This window comes from Megalops cyprinoides, chromosome 10 (genome assembly GCF_013368585.1).
Source record: "Megalops cyprinoides isolate fMegCyp1 chromosome 10, fMegCyp1.pri, whole genome shotgun sequence".
Taxonomy (NCBI): Eukaryota; Metazoa; Chordata; class Actinopteri; order Elopiformes; family Megalopidae; genus Megalops; species Megalops cyprinoides.
The window spans coordinates 3359576-3380567 of NC_050592.1; the positions used below are offsets into that span (position 1 = coordinate 3359576).

The 20992-nt window shown below is 47.7% G+C and overlaps 3 protein-coding genes across 3 annotated transcripts; 2 read left to right on the forward strand and 1 right to left on the reverse strand.

Annotated features, from left to right (window-relative positions):
- Positions 1–5061, forward strand: mecr (mitochondrial trans-2-enoyl-CoA reductase). Its single transcript, XM_036539270.1, has 10 exons — positions 1–332; positions 623–720; positions 912–1043; positions 1163–1306; positions 1741–1843; positions 2333–2435; positions 3059–3132; positions 3763–3823; positions 4157–4229; positions 4696–5061. Exons 1-10 carry the CDS (start codon positions 82–84, stop codon positions 4857–4859), a joined length of 1203 nt encoding a protein of 400 aa, XP_036395163.1. The 5' UTR covers positions 1–81; the 3' UTR covers positions 4860–5061.
- Positions 5062–6143: 1082 nt separating this feature from the next.
- Positions 6144–9597, reverse strand: smpdl3b (sphingomyelin phosphodiesterase acid like 3B). The gene is made up of 7 exons (XM_036538561.1): positions 9539–9597; positions 9077–9174; positions 8771–8914; positions 7993–8162; positions 7589–7769; positions 7050–7183; positions 6144–6509 (listed from the first exon to the last, which is right to left on the reverse strand). The coding sequence occupies exons 1-7, from the start codon at positions 9580–9582 to the stop codon at positions 6144–6146; spliced, it is 1137 nt and encodes a 378-aa protein (XP_036394454.1). The 5' UTR covers positions 9583–9597.
- Positions 9598–11552: 1955 nt separating this feature from the next.
- Positions 11553–20302, forward strand: rpa2 (replication protein A2). Its single transcript, XM_036539517.1, has 9 exons — positions 11553–11673; positions 12198–12292; positions 12565–12666; positions 14609–14722; positions 16094–16168; positions 16264–16380; positions 18254–18388; positions 18872–18966; positions 19915–20302. The coding sequence occupies exons 1-9, from the start codon at positions 11661–11663 to the stop codon at positions 20000–20002; spliced, it is 834 nt and encodes a 277-aa protein (XP_036395410.1). The 5' UTR covers positions 11553–11660; the 3' UTR covers positions 20003–20302.
- Positions 20303–20992: the final 690 nt, after the last annotated feature.

Here is a 20992-nt window from a genome sequence, read left to right on the forward strand (position 1 = left end):
GCAGGTTGTCCTAACGCAGCCACAGCACTTGGTCATCGGTGGACGGTGTGGGGGGAATGACTCGAAGATAGCCTCGGCAGAATGGAGTTTCCACGTCGCGTGGGACTGTTGGCCAGAAGAACTGGGTTTAAAAAAGACGCTCTTTGCAGATCTGTGGTCACCTCACGTTTGGCACGCCAACTAACAAATGGGACCCGCGTAGGTGGACTGTCACTGTTGACAAGCGTGCGAGGCCATTTCTCGACTCATGCCAGGTTCTCCACGACCGCCTCTGTGAAAGACTGCAAGGCGCTGCTGTACAAGAGCCACGGAGACCCGGTCCAAGTCGTTCAGTAAGCACTTCACGTCAGAAATATCAGAGACCATCCGCTAAGCGCTGTCCATATTTGCATTAGTACATGCGCTTTGCTCCAGTGTGGTATCTGTTAGCTGGCTGGAATTCATGCCAGGTCAACTAATTGTAAAGTTCAGTACATTCTGGTTCAGTTGTGCCCTGATGCAATAATAATTTGCGGCCAGACGTGTTGGATTCTGCCGACAAATTGCATGCTACATACTGCATTGGAAACTGGCAGGACAGGAGGTGAGATCACGTGGTAACTTGGCGCGTGCCCCTGCACAGGTTGGACGGCATGGAGCTGCCTGCAGTTGATTACGGCAGTGTTCTCGTGAAGATGCTAGCAGCCCCCATCAACCCCTCTGACATCAACATGGTGCAAGGTGAGAACCAGCAGAGTCAGATTTGTGCTGTGCTTTGAGTGGTTGAGTTCTGTTTGCAAAAGTGCACTTACTGACATGAAGAATGTATGGTTTTTACCTGCAAGTTTTGTGGCGTGTTGGTATGCAGCATGCATGTTTGTTTGGTCACTGTCATCCTGAGACCAGCACTGTTCCTCCCCCCCTGCTCGCAGGAACTTACGCCATCCTTCCAGATCTCCCCGCAGTGGGGGGCAATGAGGGGGTGGGCGTGGTCACGGAGGTCGGCAGTCAGGTGACCTCTTTAAAAGTTGGTGATTGGGTGATCCCGAGGGATGCCGGACTCGGTTAGTCACTTCTCTTTTTGGATCCTCTGTTTGTTTTTCATTTCTTTACCTGCAAGAAAATACAGTGTTACTACAGATCTTACTTTACACCTCTCACAATATATATATTTTTTGGACAGGCACATGGCGGACAGCTGCAGTATTCAGCGAAAAGGCCCTGACTCCAGTGCCCAATGACATTCCCCTGCTGTCTGCCGCCACGCTGGGGGTGAACCCTTGCACCGCCTTCAGAATGCTGTCTGATTTTGAGGCCCTAAAGCCAGGTAGCGCCAGCCACTGGCCCAGTGGGTCCTTATGGACAGGAGCCTCGAAACGTAGGGTAGTGCACAACAAGAGTCCCACAGGGTCTGACAGGTTTTTGGTTTTGGTCCAAGACCTCAGTGATCAAATCAGCTATGTCACTGGGAAAAATAAAGTTGCCCCTGGCTCTTAAGAACCTGGATCTTAATTCTGGATTCTTTGAGGACCAGAGCAGGTCTGCTCTAGGATAGTCTTCAGCTTTGGGTTTGACACAAACCCAGTGGGGCGTGAGTTTTCATTTAGAATATGGAGCATAGCCTGTGGATCAACCCAGTGCTTTGGAACCATACCAGTAATTTGACACTATATAAAAATATCCAAAGCCCAGCAGGTCAGCTAAGTCAGTGTGTCTGCTCTACCCTCACCCATGCTGTGTCTACCTGTTACCTCGTTCCAGGTGACTCTGTGATCCAGAACGCAGCGAACAGTGGCGTGGGCCAGGCAGTCATCCAGATTGCAGCCGCCAGAGGCATCCACACCATTAACGTGGTTCGAGACAGGTAGACCCATGGCTCTGGTGTGAGGAAGCGTGACCTTGAGTGCTGGAGTCGTGATCCAGTAGATGTTCAGCTCCACGCAATGATCAGTGACTGGTCTCTGATGCGGTCTGTGTTCAGGAGCGGTGCTTCACCTTCACTACAGTGAAGCGTTTCTCTCTCACTGATTATTCTTTATGTCCTCCAGAATGGCAGCCAGTCTTGCCAGTAACGGGGGGAATACGCACAGGCAGTGCCAGAGTGCAAAATCCTGCAGTCATGTTGGTTTCCCGTCACCAGATAGTTGCCTCCTCATGCTGTTTTAATGCATCGTGATTACTCCCCCCACCTATTTTAAAATTCATTCATAGTTTATGGTTGAACCCTTGGTGCAGCACTCTGCTGAACAAAAAAATTCTTCCTGCGTTCAGAGGAGCTGTAGTGTCAGGCAGTGGATGTGGTGTCTGTCTGTTTGTGTGTGGCTGGCTGCCATTTTGTCTCCTTGTCCCACAGGCCAGATTTCCAGCAGCTCAGTGATAGGCTGCAGGAGCTTGGCGCCAGTCATGTCATCAAGGAGGAGATGCTGAGAAAGCCGGAGATGAAAGAGCTCTTCAAGGTTAGCGTTTTTCTTTACAGGAGACCCTAGGGGGCGCGCATTACATGTGACATGAGTCAGGAGTCTATAGCATTATTATATAGGTATACATATTAATCCTGTTGTTGCTTTTTATAATGAATGCATTTATTATAAATTGTCTGTGTATAATTTATTCTACAATTTGTTTTTTTTTTCTGCATTGTTTCTGTCCTGTTGTGCTGGGAGCAAATCTCCTTTATCACTGGCACAGTGTAGGTTTGGCAGATTTGCGAAGTTATCTTTACATCCTGTTGCCTGAAAATAGCAGGAACCTCCTGTTTTTTTATTGTGGAGGGATGATGATATGGACATTGGAGAGGTGCCCTGGAAAAACTTAATAATCTCTGTTTTTTGTTTACTGACCACATTTTGACATCATAAGACATGACATCATAAGTCATTACTGGTTTGTCAGTGATAGAACAGAATATGCACACAGCCAGATCATCTGCACTGGACTGATCTTGTTTTCAATAAACAAAATATTAATTTGACCACGACAAACTGTTTGCAGGGTATCCAGTTTTTTGAGGTTCCAGGGGAAATGATGCTGATGTTACAGTGTTGTGTGATGTCACAGTGACTGTATTCACCCCCTGCAGAAAGTTCCGCGCCCCAGGCTGGCACTGAATGGAGTCGGGGGGAAGAGTGCCACAGAGCTGCTGCGACACCTGCAGTGAGCATGTTACATCACATTACACTGCATTACATTACATTACATTCATTTAGCAGAGTGACTCCCAGCACTGGAGCAGCCGCTGCACATGCACAGGTAACGACACTCAGAGGAAGACACTGTGCAGTGTGATGCTGAAGTCTCACCTGTGCATCACTCTAACTGAGACACCCCGTGATTGGGAAATAAATATCCTGGGGTTTCAGTCCCACCCCCTCTCTTGTACCTTTTAAAGGTGCCCATCGTGTAAAACCGTGCATCAGATATTACAGTGTGTGAGGGAGCACTGAGAGGTGAGATTCATGAGCACACGTTTGTGGAGCAGCGGTAAGGTAGTGGCTGTGGAAAGTCACATGACCGGAGGGGCCCTATCAGATTGGGTGTTTCATTTGTCACGTTCTGGTGTATGACTCCAAGCAAGACAAGGTGCGAGACCTTTCTTCAACTAAATTCTAAATCCTAAATTCTGCCATTCTCCTGATGCCCTAGAGAAAGATTGTGTGGTTTACATATTGCACGGCTGTTCACCACAGGCAAATAGAGCTGCATAATTCTTATTTTGCTTTGTGATTGTAATTGAGCAAAAAATGGAGGTTCTGTCAGTTACTGTGGGTATATCTGCATCTGCAGGAGCACAGGAACCATGGTCACATATGGGGGAATGGCCAAGCAACCAGTCACAGTGCCAGTGGTGAGTTAGCATTAGCAGTTACTACTGGGTGCAATACCCTATGTCTCCACTGGGTGGTTCACACATTGGGCTAAATTCATTTTAAAATAAGCTGACATTTGTTACCGTTTTGTCTGAACTGTTTGCAAATCTCTCATGAACAGTTATACGACAAATTCAAACCTTGGGCCAGTAGAATAAGTGATTACTGAAGGAAACAGGAGAGATCTGCTGTTTTAAATTTTCTTCAAGTGTCTGATGAGCAGGGCTGTCCTAAAATGACTGCCCGTATTTATCCAGTAAAGCTGCCTTTTGCAGTTGTAACCCCCAAATCCTGTTTCTCTCTCCCCTCAGAGTGCCCTGATCTTCAAGGACGTGAAGGTGCGGGGGTTCTGGGTGACCCAGTGGAAGAGAGACCACGCCCACGGTGAGTCCGGGCGAAACCAGGCTGGGAGAATCTGCGTGTGTGTCAGATGCAGGGCTGTGAGGGTCAATGACAGAGTGAGGGTAGCAGGAAGCCATGACCTTGGCTTCCAGGAAAGGAAGCCAGTGAAGGAATTCGAGGAGAGGTGCAGTGGGGAGTTTGTTTTGGGAAGCTGAAGGCCGGTCGTGCAGCAGAAGGCTGGGAGATCTGAAGCGGTCAGGTATCATAAGGATCATCTGCTACAGAAATGGCATTTGCACCACACCTCAGGAAACCTGGTGACAGGGATTTGGGATATGCCTGAGGAGAAAGCCACACCTCAGGAGACCTGGTGACAGGGATTCGGGATATGTCTGAGGAGAAAGCCACACCTCAGGAGACCTGGTGACAGGGATTTGGGATATGTCTAAGGAGAAAGCCACTCAGAATCTCAGTTCAGTGCTCTGACCTTGTTTCCTGTGCTCCACAGATGAGGGGGCCCTGCGGGACATGCTGGCCCAGCTCTGTGCCCTGATCCGGGAGGGAAAGCTGTCCCCCCCGGCCTGTACCGAGGTGGGTCTGCAGGACCACACCAAGGCGCTGGCCAGCGCCATGCAGCCCTTTGCCTCCACCAAGCAGGTTCTGGTCATGTGACACCGAGGCAGCCAATAGCTGCGTCCCAGCATGCCCAGACAGGTAGTGTCTATTCCCATCACTGCCCTGAGCAGCCCACCAGATGCAGGGTCATACGGTGTGTCTCAGGAAGGCAGCTTCTCTCTGGCACACACCTCTCAAGGACGCGCTCAGTAAAGGTGTTATTGGCATACAGGCTCAAAGTCCAATCAACGTTATCATCTCTGGCTGAATCAGCATTCCTGAAAATGAATAAATTCCCTTTTCATATAAATGTTGACAAGGCATGGACTTTGATGACTGTTTTCTGGGTGGGAGTACGTTCTGATCCATGTGTTTGTATGCACTGGTCAAAAATGTAATTAAACATATTTTCCAAAGTTTCAAAGCCAGCCTGTGTAGTTATATCTGATAAAAGAAATGATGTTGATTTCAGGAAATGATCGGACACATTTGTTACAGTGTTATCAAGCACGGCGCTTTAAGAATTGCATTCATTGAGCCTTGAACAGACACGAAGACAGTGACTCATTTATTGACATATGAAAACTTTTCACAAGGAATCCAATTTACACAGCATTGCAAAATGCAACGGAAAAACTTGTTAAATCAAAGGTCGTGTACTTTTCGTAAAAAGTTGGATATTTCAATAGCACACCTGACTTTAACAAGCTGGAAATAGGGCAAAAACACGTGGCTGACAGCCGAGTGTTTCTCCCTTCATTCAAAATTACAATGTAATTGACAGCAGTTGGCAAAAAGATTGAAAACAGTGAACATTGGATATTGAAACAGTTTCAAAAAAGTTACATTTTCAGAATCAACGGATGGCAAAATACTGCAAAAACAAAGAAACAATTGTATTATGCGTCATAACTTACCATTCTGTTTATTCTTTTTTCTTTACTCTATAAGATTTTGTCACACACAAAAAGGTCCATTGCAATCAAAAAATCATTCTGAAGTAACTTTGAATTTCCCCAACCTATAGACAAATGTCCATGTAGAGGTAGGGAGAAGAGGGAGCTGTTCATTCTCTTAAAGAATACTCTCATAGTCCCAGCTCTTATGAATCTAAGAAAATGCTCACTTTACTCTCCTTAACACAAAAAATCGAAGAGATTTGTATCATTTTCTCGCAAAACTTTACAGATACAATAACCCACTCAAGAACAAACTATTATTGCAATACAGACTCGATTAACTCATCGTCCCATTGATTCAGTGAACAGTACTTTAAATACCAGCATGTGGTGGGGACATGTTGCCACTCACCCCCCCACACCCCCACACCCCCCACAGTTATCAGAGGGTCACCCCGAATATGCTGAGGGCCACGGAGAGGAGGAGGGGCAGCAGGGTGAGTCGGGCGACAGTCGCCCCCTCTTTCTCCAGACAGCGCTCGTACCTGTGGAAGTCCACCTCCCGGATGGAGCAGACGTGGTCGGCCCGGCAGTGCTCGTCGCAGCGGGACAGGTCGTAGCTGACCGAGTTGAGCTCGTAGTACCTCTGCAGATGGCACTGCTGTCCGGCCACCTTTTCCAGGACCCGGTGCATGGAGGCGGGGGAGGCGTCCGGCACCTGGAAGGCCTCGCACAGGCGGTACTCCTTCTCCCAGCGAGCTCGCGCCACGTTGGCGTGGGTCAGGTTCAGGTAGTAGGTCACCACGTCCTGGGAGAGGGCCGGAGAAGGCAGTGTAGGTGTGTGCACATGCACAGTGTTTTTTGGGGTACATTCACAGCCTCGACCACAGCAAGGCCTTTTCCCTTCAGATGCAACATGAAAGCTTGCTTCTGGTTAGATGGACCCAAGGTAAATTTTCAGATCTTTATGGATAGAAGCCATCACGTGAGTCTAAAGCCTGCAGACCAGGTAATTTCAGCTCCTGCACCATCATTAGCTGCCCATGTGATACCTGGTGCAGGCTGTTCCTTGAGATCTGAAGCCTGCTCTCTCTGAGTGGAAGAGATTCCAACCAATCGGGGTGGATTTTTAAAAATCCTACTTTGCAATAAATAGACAAACAGCTCTCACATCGGTACCTGCGTGAATCGGATGCTGTGATGAAGTTGTAGAGCACAGCGACATTACATTGCTACATTAAAAAAAAATTATTGCACCGATCTATAATTTCCCTCAAATTATATGATGTATACACAAGCATATCCTGCCTAATGTGCCCCTCAGTCTCTGACCAGGTCTCTGCCATACCTTGACAAGGAGTGTCTGGGTGTCGTATTCAAAGACTCTGATGCCGGGGTTGTTGGCCCCATCTGTGACCCCGGGTAGCGTGGTCTTCCAGGGGGTGACACCGGGGGTCAGGAACATGGCGCTGATGGGGGTGTCTGTTTAGAGGAAAAGGGGGGGCTGCTCAGCTTTCAAGGCCGGGGGGGGGGGGGCATAATAACTACTTGCAATATTATGGATGGCTGGATTTAAAAGTTTAAATACCCTTGCTTTAGATTATAGGCAATATGATGACCCCAGACGGGACAAATGCCAAATGGCCACTTCTTGTCATTAATATTATTATGAAACTTGAATGCATCCGTACAGGAGGCACCAGAATGGACTGGTGGCACACAGATGTAGTTAATGACCATCCAACAGTGCTGACCCCTGTCAACCATTAAACCCGAGGTCCCAAAATGGCCACCTGCACAGAGCATTTTCATAAAGGGTCTCTGCACATGTGATCACACAACCCCCAACCTGTAATTTCAGGTAAACCTCTCAGGTGAGGCCTGTACCATCAGAGCTGTAGAACATGCGGAAGGAGTCGGTGTGGTGGTGGCCAAAGAACTGCCCGGCAATAACCGCGTGGTGCCTCTGCACCAGCTCCAGGTAGCGCCGGTTGAAGTTGGGTCGGAACCACGGCTTGTTCCGCTTCTTCTCGAAGAAGCCAGGCGGGACGTGGCCTACGATGTATACCTGTCCGTCAAAACACCGAGGAGTTACCCAGGAATAAATAAACAACAATAAATACACAAAATGTAACTGAAATTGAGAAGAAAGAGTAAGTGCTCTGTTATAAAAGCATGGTAGCTAACAAGCTTCGCTAAATGACTGCATCTTAGCACTCTTCATCTATTTTCACTCTCATACATTCCTATGTCCTGCCGCTATTCTCTAACATCAAGCGGCAAGCTAAGACCTTCTCTTTGTTGCTGGCAGCCGACGTCAGCACTTGCTCCGCCCAGCTGAACTGGTTCGCTGGATCTTCCATGTCCGCCGTCACTTTGTTCTGGTCGTAGTAGAGGTTGGTGTTGAGCACTAGGACCCTGTAGCCTGTGTGGTTTAGCAGCTTCTCTGTGTAGTATCCACCTGAAGACGGGACAACCCCAGGCCAGTCAATTATGAGTGTTTGTATTCACAATCACTCCTGTTAAGATCACTGGCCAACCACATAACATATGGAGATACAAACGCCCAGCCATATGCACTGCTCAAATACAAAGGATTGAAGGGTCTGCTAACACTGAGACTTTATGTCACAACTGTCCCTGTCCTAGTGAACCTCTGCTCTGATTGGTGTTTCCTCTGAGCATGTGACCTCCCAGTGTTGCCAATGCCGAGCCACTTCACCAATTCCACCCACTTCTGCTGGTTAGCATATGCAACCAGTTTGGGTCTGTTTTTCTGAAAACCTACAGATATTGGCCCCCTCATATCGGTTAACTTCTATATCCAACTGTATCTTAATATCAGTTCTAAATCAGCTTCAGCCATTAAAACAAATGAGGTGTTTGGTTGGAGAGGCCACAACCCTGATTTGCTAAATCAATGGCTCTGACAAGGGAGTTTGACTGATGCTAAGCCAAGCTCTTCCCCTTGCCATTCTTGCCATCCTTGAAACGTGGGGGACTTTAACCCCCAGGACCAGCACTGATCACCTTTAATGTATGAGAAGCCCCTCCTTCTGAGACCCCTACCTGTTCTGAAGGTTTGCAGGGAATCTGGCTCCATCCAGTCCTGCCATAGTTTGGCTGTCTCCTCATAGATGTGACTCTGTGCAGGAGGCAGCTGGCTCTTTGGGTGGTAGTCATGGTTACCCAGTGCAGAGTATACTTTGGTATCTGCAACAGACATGACCAGTAGGTACAGAGGACCATTAGCATGTTGGAGTCATTGCTGTATTGAGACCCATGTACGACATAGTTACTTTGATGAAGGTCCTCTGGACCTAAACTGCCAGACTGGTCAGTTGAAATGGATGTAGTTCTTGTGGGTGGATGTACCTGGAAACACCAGCTTTATAATGTGGGTTAGGTTGCCGATGATGGAGAGTACGGCTTCTTCCCCCAGCTGTTCATTAGGCACATGAGGTGTGTCATCACTGTGAGAAAAGGCACGTTTGTTCGAGGTTTACTGAAGACAAAACTATTTTTTTAACCTAACAGTCTGCAGGAGCAGGTGAGAACAAACATCGAAATGGCTATGAGAGCAAAAACACACACTCAGTGTGAAGGAAGGACGCAAAGGTCTTTAAAGATGTATGAATAATCATGAACACAATATTGTATTTTCGCTGCAAAGAGGAGATTATGTAAAACCTAAAAATTGTGCTCAGAACTTTAGGTCCACTAAAGTATTGTCTTTAAGCCTGCGTGCGGAATGGATCCTGCATCCATACCTTATCAGATGTTTCTCTGGTATTTGCTTTTTCCAGCACTGATTTTGTATTAACTGTGTTCAGTTACCCAGTCCAGACGATGAAGTCTGGGTCCGGCAGAATGGCTCTCATGGCATATATTGAAGAGTTGATGAGATCCCAGGGCGAGTCGCAGAGGTAGTCCCCGAATTTGCCCGCGTTAGACACGGGCCGGGCGCCGTTGGACGCGCATACAAGGTCAGGGTTGTCCGTCACTGTGTAGCTTGGGTCCCAGTGGAGATCCGTGATGTGCCAGAAGCTGCCTACAGTGTTGATAAGTTTGAATTAATCGAAGGATACGTTGTCATACGATTTTTGTGCTCTACCAAAGGATACATAAATAAATAAAAGCGTTAAATCTTTCTCAAAAGGGACGTGTGCTAAAATGTTGAGAGTTCTGGTCTATTTTACACCGAAGCCACGTACCTGAACGTTGAATCTTGTTAGAGTTAAGATTGTTAAAAAGCAAAATAAAGCGCTTTTTTCTTTTTTTAGAATTCCACACGTTATAATCTACCAACAGTATAGCAATCATAGCAATCATGCTTTCTGTCGACACAAGTAGGCTACTTCATGCGCGCAAAACGAGGGACTGTTGAAACTGAAGCTAAGGGAGAAAACGCTATTTCACTTATATTTTTTTTTAAATACATGTAGCCTACTACTTGACTGGATATCACAAAATCGTGTCAAACTCACCCAAAGATGCCGAACATTGACAGTTGGAGAAAATGATGTAGAGGGAAAGGCTCGTCCACAGGGTTAACATCATGCGCCGTTTCAGTCCCTTGCTTGAATTAGAAGAGAGCCAAAGAAGGACACACCGCTATCTGCCCCAGGGCTGTGACCGAAACGGCAATAAATGCTAAAGATAAGACAGTGGCCGGCAGGCGTTTAATCCGCAACCTGTGATGTTGCTGCGTCATTACGTGGGTAACTCGGAGAATTTGTAAACGCTTTGCGAATTTAACTTGAGCCTTTTCAAAGCAAATAAATCCTGTTTTGACTTTGCCTGTCGTGTGCATTTTTCTCGTGTGGGAAAAGAACATGCATGATCATTCAAACAAGTTTAATATTTAAGCGGTAGCCTATCTATAAAACTATCATTCTTGGACTATTGCCGGCAATGGTTAACCGATGTCTTCAATTTCTCCAGGGAACGACAGCATGAGTATAATAATTGTTAATAAGTACCAGCAAATGTGTTTGTATAAAATTGCATTAATTCCCATGAGTCAGGAGAGTGATGAACTAAAACAAATGTCTCAAGTCAAAGGATGCAGCATAGGCTTACGCATTTTATTTATCAATTTGATGTAGGGATAGTGAATGATAGGCCTATATAGTTTATTATTTCAATTATATTTCAAGGGTTGGGGTTTGCGGGTAGGCTACAGGAACAGACTGGCCTATCGAGCCAATCACTTGATTGAAATGTTCAAAAAATGTCCAAAATGCAGTCGAAAACAAATTTTTAAAGATTAGCTCATTTTATAGGGACAAATGTGAACGTGTGTGAATGTCTTTTTATCTTTACTCCAATTGCCCCGAAAAAAAAAACAAAAATCAAACCAAAAAAATTGTCACCAAAAATTGGTCTTTTTTTTGCTCCGTAGATTCATTGAAGTAAGCCTATGCAGATTGGGGCCCCACTAACGATCCAGTTGGATTTAAGTATGTGCGATCTGTGCGACACCGACAAAAAGAACCACGCCTTCTTCGTCTGTGATTTTTCCGTCTAGCTGTAAATCGAACAATAAAGTAACAATTGCTACATATCTATATGATTAGTTGATATGATTCAGCAACAGGTGGTTATCTCTATGGTTATCTCGCCGGTAAAACTGAAATATCTTGTAAAATTTCACCATCTTCGTTCGCGACCTGTGTCCCTCACAAAATATGGCTGATTGTCCATACATGTGTAAAGAATGAAGCCGGTTGCTGGCAAAATGATGGCTCTGAGGTTTTCATTGGACAGTCTCAGAGCCCCGCGGCGTCTGATTGGCCGGGTACATTCGCGGCAATACTTTGAGACGCATGCGTGAAATGCGTCCCTTCAGCAGCGCGCGCAGGCAGTGAGTCCCGGGAATCAGCGACTCGCGGGGAATTTGGCTTTGTAAGGGTTCTGCGGGTCTGATCGCATAACTGCTTTTCCACATTATATCAACATGTGGAACCAAGGTGAGTCTGGGTCATTGCACCCGTTTGCTTTGCAGGCTAATCAAAATCTATTTCGTGAATTCTTAGCTAGTTGGCTAACAAGCTACCCCATGGCCCTGAATCAGTGCATGGAAGTTGTTAGCTCAATAATGTTAGCTAACTCTTGCTTGATATCCTGCTCCGTTTAGTGTGCTGTTTAGTCCGCCTTTACCTAATGCTAAGGTATCTAAGTTTGGCGAACTGTGTAGGTAGACATATTAATTCTGTCAAGGTGCAGACCATCTTAGACCTTCAAGCTAGCCGTGACAAGCAGTGGTGGTTAGCTAGCTAGCTGGCCAACAAGTTCTCAGTTCAGTTCATTGTTAGCCTGACAGCCAAGTTTCAGACGTGCCAAAGCAGGCAATCTCAGTCCGAACAGCTGTCAGATCTCTCGCCCAAGGCTCTGTGTTGGTTAAGTAGCTGAGCGGGTATCGGGCCGGGGCACCAGGCACAATGCCTGCGTCACAGCTGTGCCTGTTATTCACCAGCTCTGTCTCTTTCCGCAGGCGGCTACAGTGAGTCCAGCATGGGCGGCGGGTACACACAGTCTCCGGGAGGCTTCGCTTCCCCTGCCGCATCTCAAGGCGGTGAAAAGAAAGGGGTGAGTTGTCTGTTTTCAGTCAGATATCCCCGCCACTCCAAACAGGATGAATTGTAGCTGAGAATGTTCTATATGATCAGGTAGAGCTGTTTCGTGAAACCACCAAATCTGTGATCTGGACGTGCTGCGGCGATTGCCATCTCTGTACCGATGAACGAGTAGCCTGCGGCTGTTGAAAGCGACTGTGTAGTGACTGTATGCCGCGTTTCTGCCTAATCGTGCCGTGTGTGTGTGTGTGTGTGTGTGTTTTGCTGCTGCTGCTTTCGTTGCAGAGAACGCGAGCGCAGCAGATCGTTCCGTGCACGGTGTCCCAGCTCATGACGGCCAGCCAGGCGGAGGACGTCTTCAGAGTGGGAGAGGTGGAGATCGCGCAGGTGAGTCCAGCCTAGAGTCACCCTGTTTGAGTCGAGGGTTTGAACTGAGAGCTCACAGACCTACCGTAATCATCTCATCGCTGTTTTGACGTTACACTGACAGAGTGGTCATTACTGAGGTTTATTCTGTGCTTTTACACTAGTACGCTCTACACACTACTGTCATTTAGCAGATGCTCTTATGCAGAGCAACTTGCATAGGTTACCCATATATACAGCTGCATATTTACTGAGGCAATTGTGGGTTAAGTACCTTGCACAAGGGTACAACAGCAATGCCCCAGCGTGGAATCAAACCAGCAACCTTTCGGTTCCAAGCCCTTTCTGTCACTACACCACACTGCTGCCACAGTCAGTTTTATCTGCTGTTTATTGACGTAGCATGCAGAACATTTGTTTTTGACAGGGGGTGTGTAATAAACTTTGGCAGCATTGATAGGATGCAGTATTTTAAATCGCAGTCATTTTAAATTCACGCTTGCTTTAGTAGTACACAAGAAACTCACACCTATCTTGTTTTTCAGGAGATAAGTATAAGTGAAACAATTAAACTTTTGCACACTGTCTGTTCCCAATAGTAATTAATTTTAGTGATGCAGACAGGAAAGCATTTCTGTCCAAGATGGATCTTTGTCAGGACAAGTTTGCAACACAAACCGGACACCGAACAGCATTACCAGCTGTATCAGAAAACCTCTCTGGTGACTAATCAGCAGAACTGATTGGTGGTTTTCTTCAAGTGCATCAACCCCATTCAAACAGCTGAGTTCAAACCGTGCAGCTAAAGCTTTCGGCAAGAGTCTGCCCCCGCGGTTGGTAATTGTCAAGTTGCCGAAAACTTAGCCACAATTATCTTTTGCTGTCATGCAGGAGAAAGTTGCACGGTGGTGTGGATGTTGCCTGTTTATTGTCTTGCTGGGTAATACACTGCAGTCCATGTATAAGAAGCAGTTGGTCTTAGGAGAGTCCTAAGACCAATGGAGGGAGCGCAGCTGAGAAATCAGGCGTTCTGTAGGCTATATCGTGTGGATAACTAAGGAGGCCTATCCTCAGAAAAGAGAATATTAACATCGATAAAATTTTTCATGACCCAGCAGTGGTGACAATCACAAAAGGAGTGAGTCATTTTATATATTTAATTTAAATTTTGGAGCAAACTGCTTTTTCCCCCTTTACCTCCCAATTTGGAATGCCCAGTTATATCAAAGAGGTTCCACTCACCACCACAGCCCCCGCTAACAATCTGGAAGCATGCAGGCAAATGCGTGCTCTCCTCCAAAACATGTATCACTCCTGCACACACCACAGGTCCCTTTCCGGGCTTGCACAGACATGAATCAGAAGAGGACACTTCATAGACTGCTTTCTACAGGCAGACTGTGGGCTCCTGACTGACCAACAGGGGTCACTGGTGTGCAGCAAGACAGACAAACTTGTGGCTGACCTACCCATCTCAGTCCCCCAGCAAAACGAGGCTAATTTGGTCTGCTGTTGTGGGCCTCCAGTCATTGCCGGCTGATGACACAGCCAGGATTGACCCCAGGCCATAGGGCTCAGCCTGCGCTTGAAACAAGCACTGACTGTCCGAGCCATTCGAGAGCCATGAAACATTTTTATTTTTAACAGACTGTGACACTGCTAGACACATCCAATACTTATTCCTCTGTATTGGTATTTCTCTGAGGTGGAGTATCAATATGGATATAGATATTTCTTAAAAGGAGAATTTTGTTCAAAATATTAGCATTCATTTAACCCCTTCTTTGGGAACTCCTGTTTTAAGGCTCATCTCTTATAAGAATCAGGTCATTGCAGGCAGACGTGTACTGTATGCACCTTTAGTGACAGCCCTACTCAGCGCTTTGCTTACACATTCCCAACTACAGTGATGCAGTGCATCTGTGCCAAACGACGTTCTCTGTCTGTGACTGCTGTACCACAGATCACCTTGGTGGGCATCGTCAGAAGCATGGAGAAGTCAATGACCAACATCCAGTACAAAGTGGATGACATGACCGGGCCTCCCATGGACGTCAAACAGTGGGTGGATGTGGAGGTGAGCCCCGGAGCTCTGACGGACAGATGGCCGGATGTTTGAGAATTCCCTGCATTCAGTGGTTTAAGCGCAAACTGCACTGCTGAGATTCATGCGCTCATTTACGTTTTGCTCAGAACTGCCCAGCCGTTTCCTGCTGTACGTGACGTTACTCCATACCAGTGTTTAACCCCGCCATGCGTCCTGTTGGCAATAGCTTCAGGCATGCAGATACCGTTAAATTAAGCAGCCAGTTTGACACCTCCATACCGCTTCCTGTTGGCTGATTGGCATGTGTGCTGGTGTCTGGCTGTCCCGGGCTCAGCCACAGCAAACGTGAGACTATCAGTGAAGGGTTCAGCAGGCAGAGATCTGTGAAGCGGCACAGATTCTTTCCCGCTGAACTCAGAAGTGCTGTTTTCACAGGATACAGTAGCACCTCTCCTGTTTCGAGGTGCATCATTTCCCCCCCATCTCACCCACTGATCCTGGATCAGCTTGCCTTGCCCATTTCCTGCTCTCTGTCTTTGTGTAAATGTGTTCCACATGGACACCGAGTCAACATGCACCACCTTTTCCATATAGGCTTTACCCCCGTTAAGTGTGATTATTAGGAAGGGCTTACGCATGCTGAGTTTTAGCAGTTGAAAACGCTGGGTGTGAACATAAGAGCTCAATGCTGCAAGTGCCTCTTGCACTGTGTGCCTTTCATGAGACCACTTGTTCTCTCCAGGGTCCTTCCTGTAGAGAAAACAACATGTGGTTTTTGCAGCTTTTTGTGGTGATCAGTACTTCTCCAGTCTCTCTTCTAACACGTTCAGTAAGGGCAGAAGTCGCTTTGACAAGGAGCTTTGTAGTGGAGTGGTCTTTGGCAAACACGCTGACACGCAGACTATCTTGTAGGTTAAATTGCAAAATGTAGTGGATCAGCGGCAATTATTTATGTATCACCTTGTTCTGAGCTTACCGCACTGTGCTAACGATACAATACAGTGTGACTTTTTTCATCCCATTAGGGGCAGTTACGATTTGGGCCACAAGAGAGCATTCATACACACAGTCACACACAAAAATGTACAATATGAGTATACCCACTTAACTGTATAATGTGAAATTTACGTGAATGCTTCTCAGCGGTCAAAGGAAGAGGAGTAATTGTTGAACAGACTGCAAAATGGAAGTGTCACACAGATGGAAGAACACCCCAGAAATACTGATATAAGAGGGTTCAGAGACAGAATCACGCTGTTGTGGTTAACTTCATATTGCCTCTGGGACAGATAGAATTTCCTTCTGTTAAGCTTGCACTGGGGTCCATCAGAGGCACCGCCCTGGTAAGAGCCACCCGCTGGCCCATCTAACCTTTGACCTCTGCTTCCCCTTTTCTCTCAGGACCCCAGTGTGGAGAGCACAGTCATCCCCCCGGGGACGTATGTCAAGGTTTCCGGGAACCTCCGCTCCTTCCAGGTGACGCCCGCCTCGCCCCCTCTCCTCTCGCCACATTGAAAGGAGGTGGCCCGCCGTTGCCATGGCGCCAGCTCACGTCTCTCTTCCTGTTGCAGAACCACAAGTCGGTGGTGGCGTTCAGCGTCAGGCCCCTGGAGGACATGAACGAGGTGACCTCACACATGCTGGAAGTGGTGCGCGCCCACATGCTGCTCAGCAAACCACAGAGCACGGTGAGCTCCTGGCACGCACGCACACACACGCACACAGACTGAACCCACCACACAGACGCACACGCGCACACACCAAACCCACCCTGTGCATACGCGCACACACACACACACAGACTGAACCCACCACACACACACACACACGCACACACACACACACACACACACACACACACACACACACACACAGACTGAACCCACCACACAGACGCACACGCGCACACACCAAACCCACCCTGTGCATACGCACACACACGCACACAGACTGAACCCACCACACACGCACACACACACACACACACACACACACACACACACACACACACACACACACACACACACAGACTGAACCCACCACACAGACGCACACGCGCACACACCAAACCCACCCTGTGCATACGCACACACACGCACACAGACTGAACCCACCACACACGCACACACACACACACACACACACACACACACACACACACACACACACACACACACACACACAGACTGAACCCACCGCACAGATGCACACGAGCACACACCAAACCCACCCTGTGCATACGCACACACACGCACACAGACTGAACCCACCACACGCACACACGCACACACACACACACACACACACACACACACACACACACACACACACACGCACACAGACTGAACCCACCGCACAGATGCACACGAGCACACACCAAACCCACCCTGTGCATACGCACACACACGCACACAGACTGAACCCACCACACGCACACACGCACACACACACACACACACACACACACACACACACACACACACGCACACAGACTGAACCCACTGCACAGATGCACACGAGCACACACCAAACCCACCCTGTGCATATGCACACACACGCACACAGACTGAACCCACCACACGCACACACGCACACACACACACACACACACACACACGCACACAGACTGAACCCACCACACAGACGCACACGCGCACACACACACACACGCACACAGACTGAACCCACTACACACACGTGCACACACACACGCGCGCAAACACACACACAGACTGAACCCACTACACACACGCGCACACACACACGCGCACACACACACAGACTGAACCCACTACGCGCACGCGCGCACACACGTACACACACACACAGACTGAACCCACTACACACACACACACACACAGACTGAACCCACTACACGCACGCACACACACACCAAACCCACCCTGTGCATACGCGCACACACACACACACAGAATGAACCCACCGCACACGCACACACATACACACAGACTGAACCCACCGCACACGCACACACATACACACAGACTGAACCCACCGCACATGCACACACATACACACAGACTGAACCCACCGCACATGCACACACACACGGACTGAACCCACTGCACACACCCATGCAGCCCCTCTCTCCCTTAACCTATAAGAGTAGAGCTGCACTTATCCAGCTCCAGTTAGCTTGCACTGCGTGATCGTCACAAACACAGGCGCGTGTGCATTCATAGCAGCAAAGACGGTACTGCTGCCAGTGGTGTCCACAGATATTAGCATAACCACTAGGTGGTGCTCTTGGGGGAGGAAAAAGACTGGAGATGGTTTTCCCCTGGACAGTTGGAACCCTGTGGTTTGGCCATTGCACTGGCTGTGGGGTTACCCCTCTGCTGTGTGACTAAGCATATTTAGTACAGCTGATTTTCAAATGATTGATGCATCATGGAATTGAAGCAAAATTCATGGGTTTATTGATTCAGATATGATGCAAAAGAAAATGGTTTGGTAAAATTAAAACATTTTGTTGCAGTTTTGTACAGACCCTGCTGACTGCTGGCCACTGTATGGGAAACTTTTTGGGGTTCCTTTCAGATGGGCGGAGGAGGCATGAACACCAGTATGGCGACCGTGCCGCGCCCCGGCATGGCGGGCTTTGGAGGCATGGGCAGCGGGTATTCCGGAGCCAGCGACACGTCGGCCAACGGGCTGAGCGCCAGCCAGAACCAGGTGAGTAGCTCTGATTGGACGATGGAGCTGCAGGGAAGGACTTTGCCATTGGGCCTCTTAGTATTTTCTTATTTGTCAGTTGAGCCATATTTGTGTCGGCTGAGCTGTTTCAGTTCACTTTTACTCACAATGCGTTCATAGACGTGGCGGTAACATGGTGGTACGGAAAAGGGCTCATAACTCAAAGGCAGGCCCTTGGGCAGGGTACTTAACATAGAACTGCTACAGTAAATATTCAGCTGTATAAACAGATGACATGTAAAAACTGAAGCCTGTGCAAGTTGCTCTGGATAAGAGCATCTGCTAAATGATAATGATGTAATGTAATGTAACATGTCTTTGGACTTTCTCCCAGAGCATCATGTGTAAAGACTTCCCAGGCCACCATGGTTGCTTTACCACTTCTCCCAGCAAAAAAAGAGACTCATGAATACGATACGGTCTGTGCTCATTCTCGACTTTCTTTCTCTCCTCCCCTTAAAGGTGTTGCGCCTGATCAGGAGCTGCCCGGACCCTCAGGGCATCAGCTTACAGGATCTGAAGCAACGACTGAGTGGCATGAGTGCGTCCGTCATCAAGTGAGTCCTCTCGCATAAACCCAGGCCTCGCGGGGGACGGGGGTGGGGGGGGGGGGGGGTTTCGCCGAAGCAGTGTGACGAGGCAGGGCGAAGCCAACTTCTTCTTTCCACAGTCAGGCCAGCAGTCATCTGGCAGCGTTTCTTCGAAACGCGTCCGTTCCTCCTTCTTGTGCGGTCAACCCAAAGATCGGTTTTTCAGAACAAGAATGCTAGTTAAGTTTCACTTCGCGTTTGGAGAATGACATGGTGACGGCATAAATGCTTAATAACGGTGACATTAAACTGTGTGATTGGCCATCGTTGACATGGACGCTGCAGCAGCAGAAATCGATTGGAGCTATGGTGGGTTTTGTCACCGAGCTCCCTTCCCCAGTTAGCACTCTCTGGTTGCCAGTGAGGCACCTTCATCTCGGTGGAATGACATTAGTGGAGATGCACCTATCCTCCAGCTGGGGTTTGCTCTGCTGTAGTGCACTGTGGGACACGGTGTGGAAAAGTAGCCGTTGACTGAGTGTGAGTGTAGTGGGTGATTTGAAAGAAAAGTGAAAAGGTGTGGGGAAGCGTAAATAAAATCATTTATTTAAGATTGCAATAATGGAGGCCCTGACAGGAGCATAAAATGGGAAGGGAAGAGGTAGTGAATCAGTGTGTGGTTCGGCTGTTGCGATTTTGCGGCAGTGTTGCATGGTGGTAAGGTGAAGGGTTTATAACCGAAAGTTTGCTGGTTAAATTCTCCACTGGGACACTGCTGCTGTACCCTTGGGCAAGATACTTAACCCTCAATTACCCCAGCTGTATAAAGGGATAAAACCTTAACGATGTAAGTCACTCTGGATAAGAGCGTCTGCTAAATGACAGTACTGTAATGTAAATGTGATGTGTGCCGCTGCAAGCGCAGCCGAACGCACGCGGGCCGGCAGCCTCACTCTCACGCCGTTTCCCACCCAGGCAAGCCGTGGAGTTCCTCAGCAACGAAGGCCACATTTTCTCCACCATCGACGAAGACCACTTCAGATCCACAGACAACGACGAGTAAAGAGCTCTATCCCCAAGAACCCACCATTTCGCTCCACAGAAATACAATTCCCACAATGCATCGCTTTTTCTCGTCCGGTGACTGAGGCAGTGTAAGTGGTCTGGGTGGTTCTGGAAGCTGAGACTCCAGATCGTACCAGTGATTCCTGTGTTTTGTTCTCACATCCTGTCTTGCATCAGCTGTGTGACTCCCGAGAGGAGGAGGAGCTTTTGGCACGCTCAGTGTCATTTTGCCTACGTCTGAATTAAGGTGTTCGGTTCTAAAGGAAATCAGATTTCTGGTGTTTTCATAATAGTCTATTTTGACCAACCTGTAAGTATTTTAGGAAACTATAGTTTGAATATTAAGCTTTTTTTTTTTGGCTTGTGTATGTTTTGTAATGAAAAATGTAGTTCCTTTCTGAAATAATGACTGTCTGATTTTTCAAATGGAGCATGGCTCATGGCACTTATTTACTTTGTTTGAATGTGATGGATGATTGTGTATGACTGATATCAGAGGAGTCGTTGCTCCAGATCTGTGGGAACCTGTAAACAATTGCATAACAGAAGGCAGTTTGAATAAGCTAGTAAATGAAATATCTAAACTTAAAGCAACCCAATATATTTGATGAACCACATTATGATTTTTCTGTGTTTTTCCCATGAGTATTGAGCTAGTTGGTACGTGGTTCAGAAAGATCACTTAATTTCCTGATTTTATTTCCTTCTAGAGATAAAATCCAGTCCCCCACAACTTGCGCAGCTTTTTTTTTAAACGTCACACTTGGGACAGCAGGACATTGTGTCTGACTGGCGGAGTGGCAATCTCCCATGTCATGACGCAGGTGTCTTCGACTGCGTTTCTAGGAGGAACTTCAGAAAAGCAATGCTGTCCTTCATGGCATGCAAAACAGACCTTTTTCTGTTCATCACAAATATTGCAATTCAAAGAAGGTCTTTGTGAACTTGCACTAGCTGAGAGCCTGCTCCACGTCCTACCCACTGTTGT

Coding starts and splice junctions, on each gene's coding strand:
- smpdl3b (XM_036538561.1), bottom strand. CDS start 9,582: ATGAGAGCCATTCTGCCGGACCCAGACTTCATCGTCTGGACTGG. Junction 8,915..9,076: donor TATAAAGCTGGTGTTTCCAG/GTACATCCACCC, acceptor TGTCTGTTGCAG/ATACCAAAGTATACTCTGCA. Junction 7,770..7,992: donor CTGCCAGCAACAAAGAGAAG/GTCTTAGCTTGC, acceptor TTTGACGGACAG/GTATACATCGTAGGCCACGT.
- mecr (XM_036539270.1), top strand. CDS start 82: ATGGAGTTTCCACGTCGCGTGGGACTGTTGGCCAGAAGAACTGGGTTT. Junction 1,044..1,162: donor CCCGAGGGATGCCGGACTCG/GTTAGTCACTTC, acceptor TTTTTTGGACAG/GCACATGGCGGACAGCTGCA. Junction 1,844..2,332: donor ATTAACGTGGTTCGAGACAG/GTAGACCCATGG, acceptor CTTGTCCCACAG/GCCAGATTTCCAGCAGCTCA.
- rpa2 (XM_036539517.1), top strand. Junction 12,667..14,608: donor GAGAGGTGGAGATCGCGCAG/GTGAGTCCAGCC, acceptor GCTGTACCACAG/ATCACCTTGGTGGGCATCGT. Junction 14,723..16,093: donor AACAGTGGGTGGATGTGGAG/GTGAGCCCCGGA, acceptor CTTTTCTCTCAG/GACCCCAGTGTGGAGAGCAC.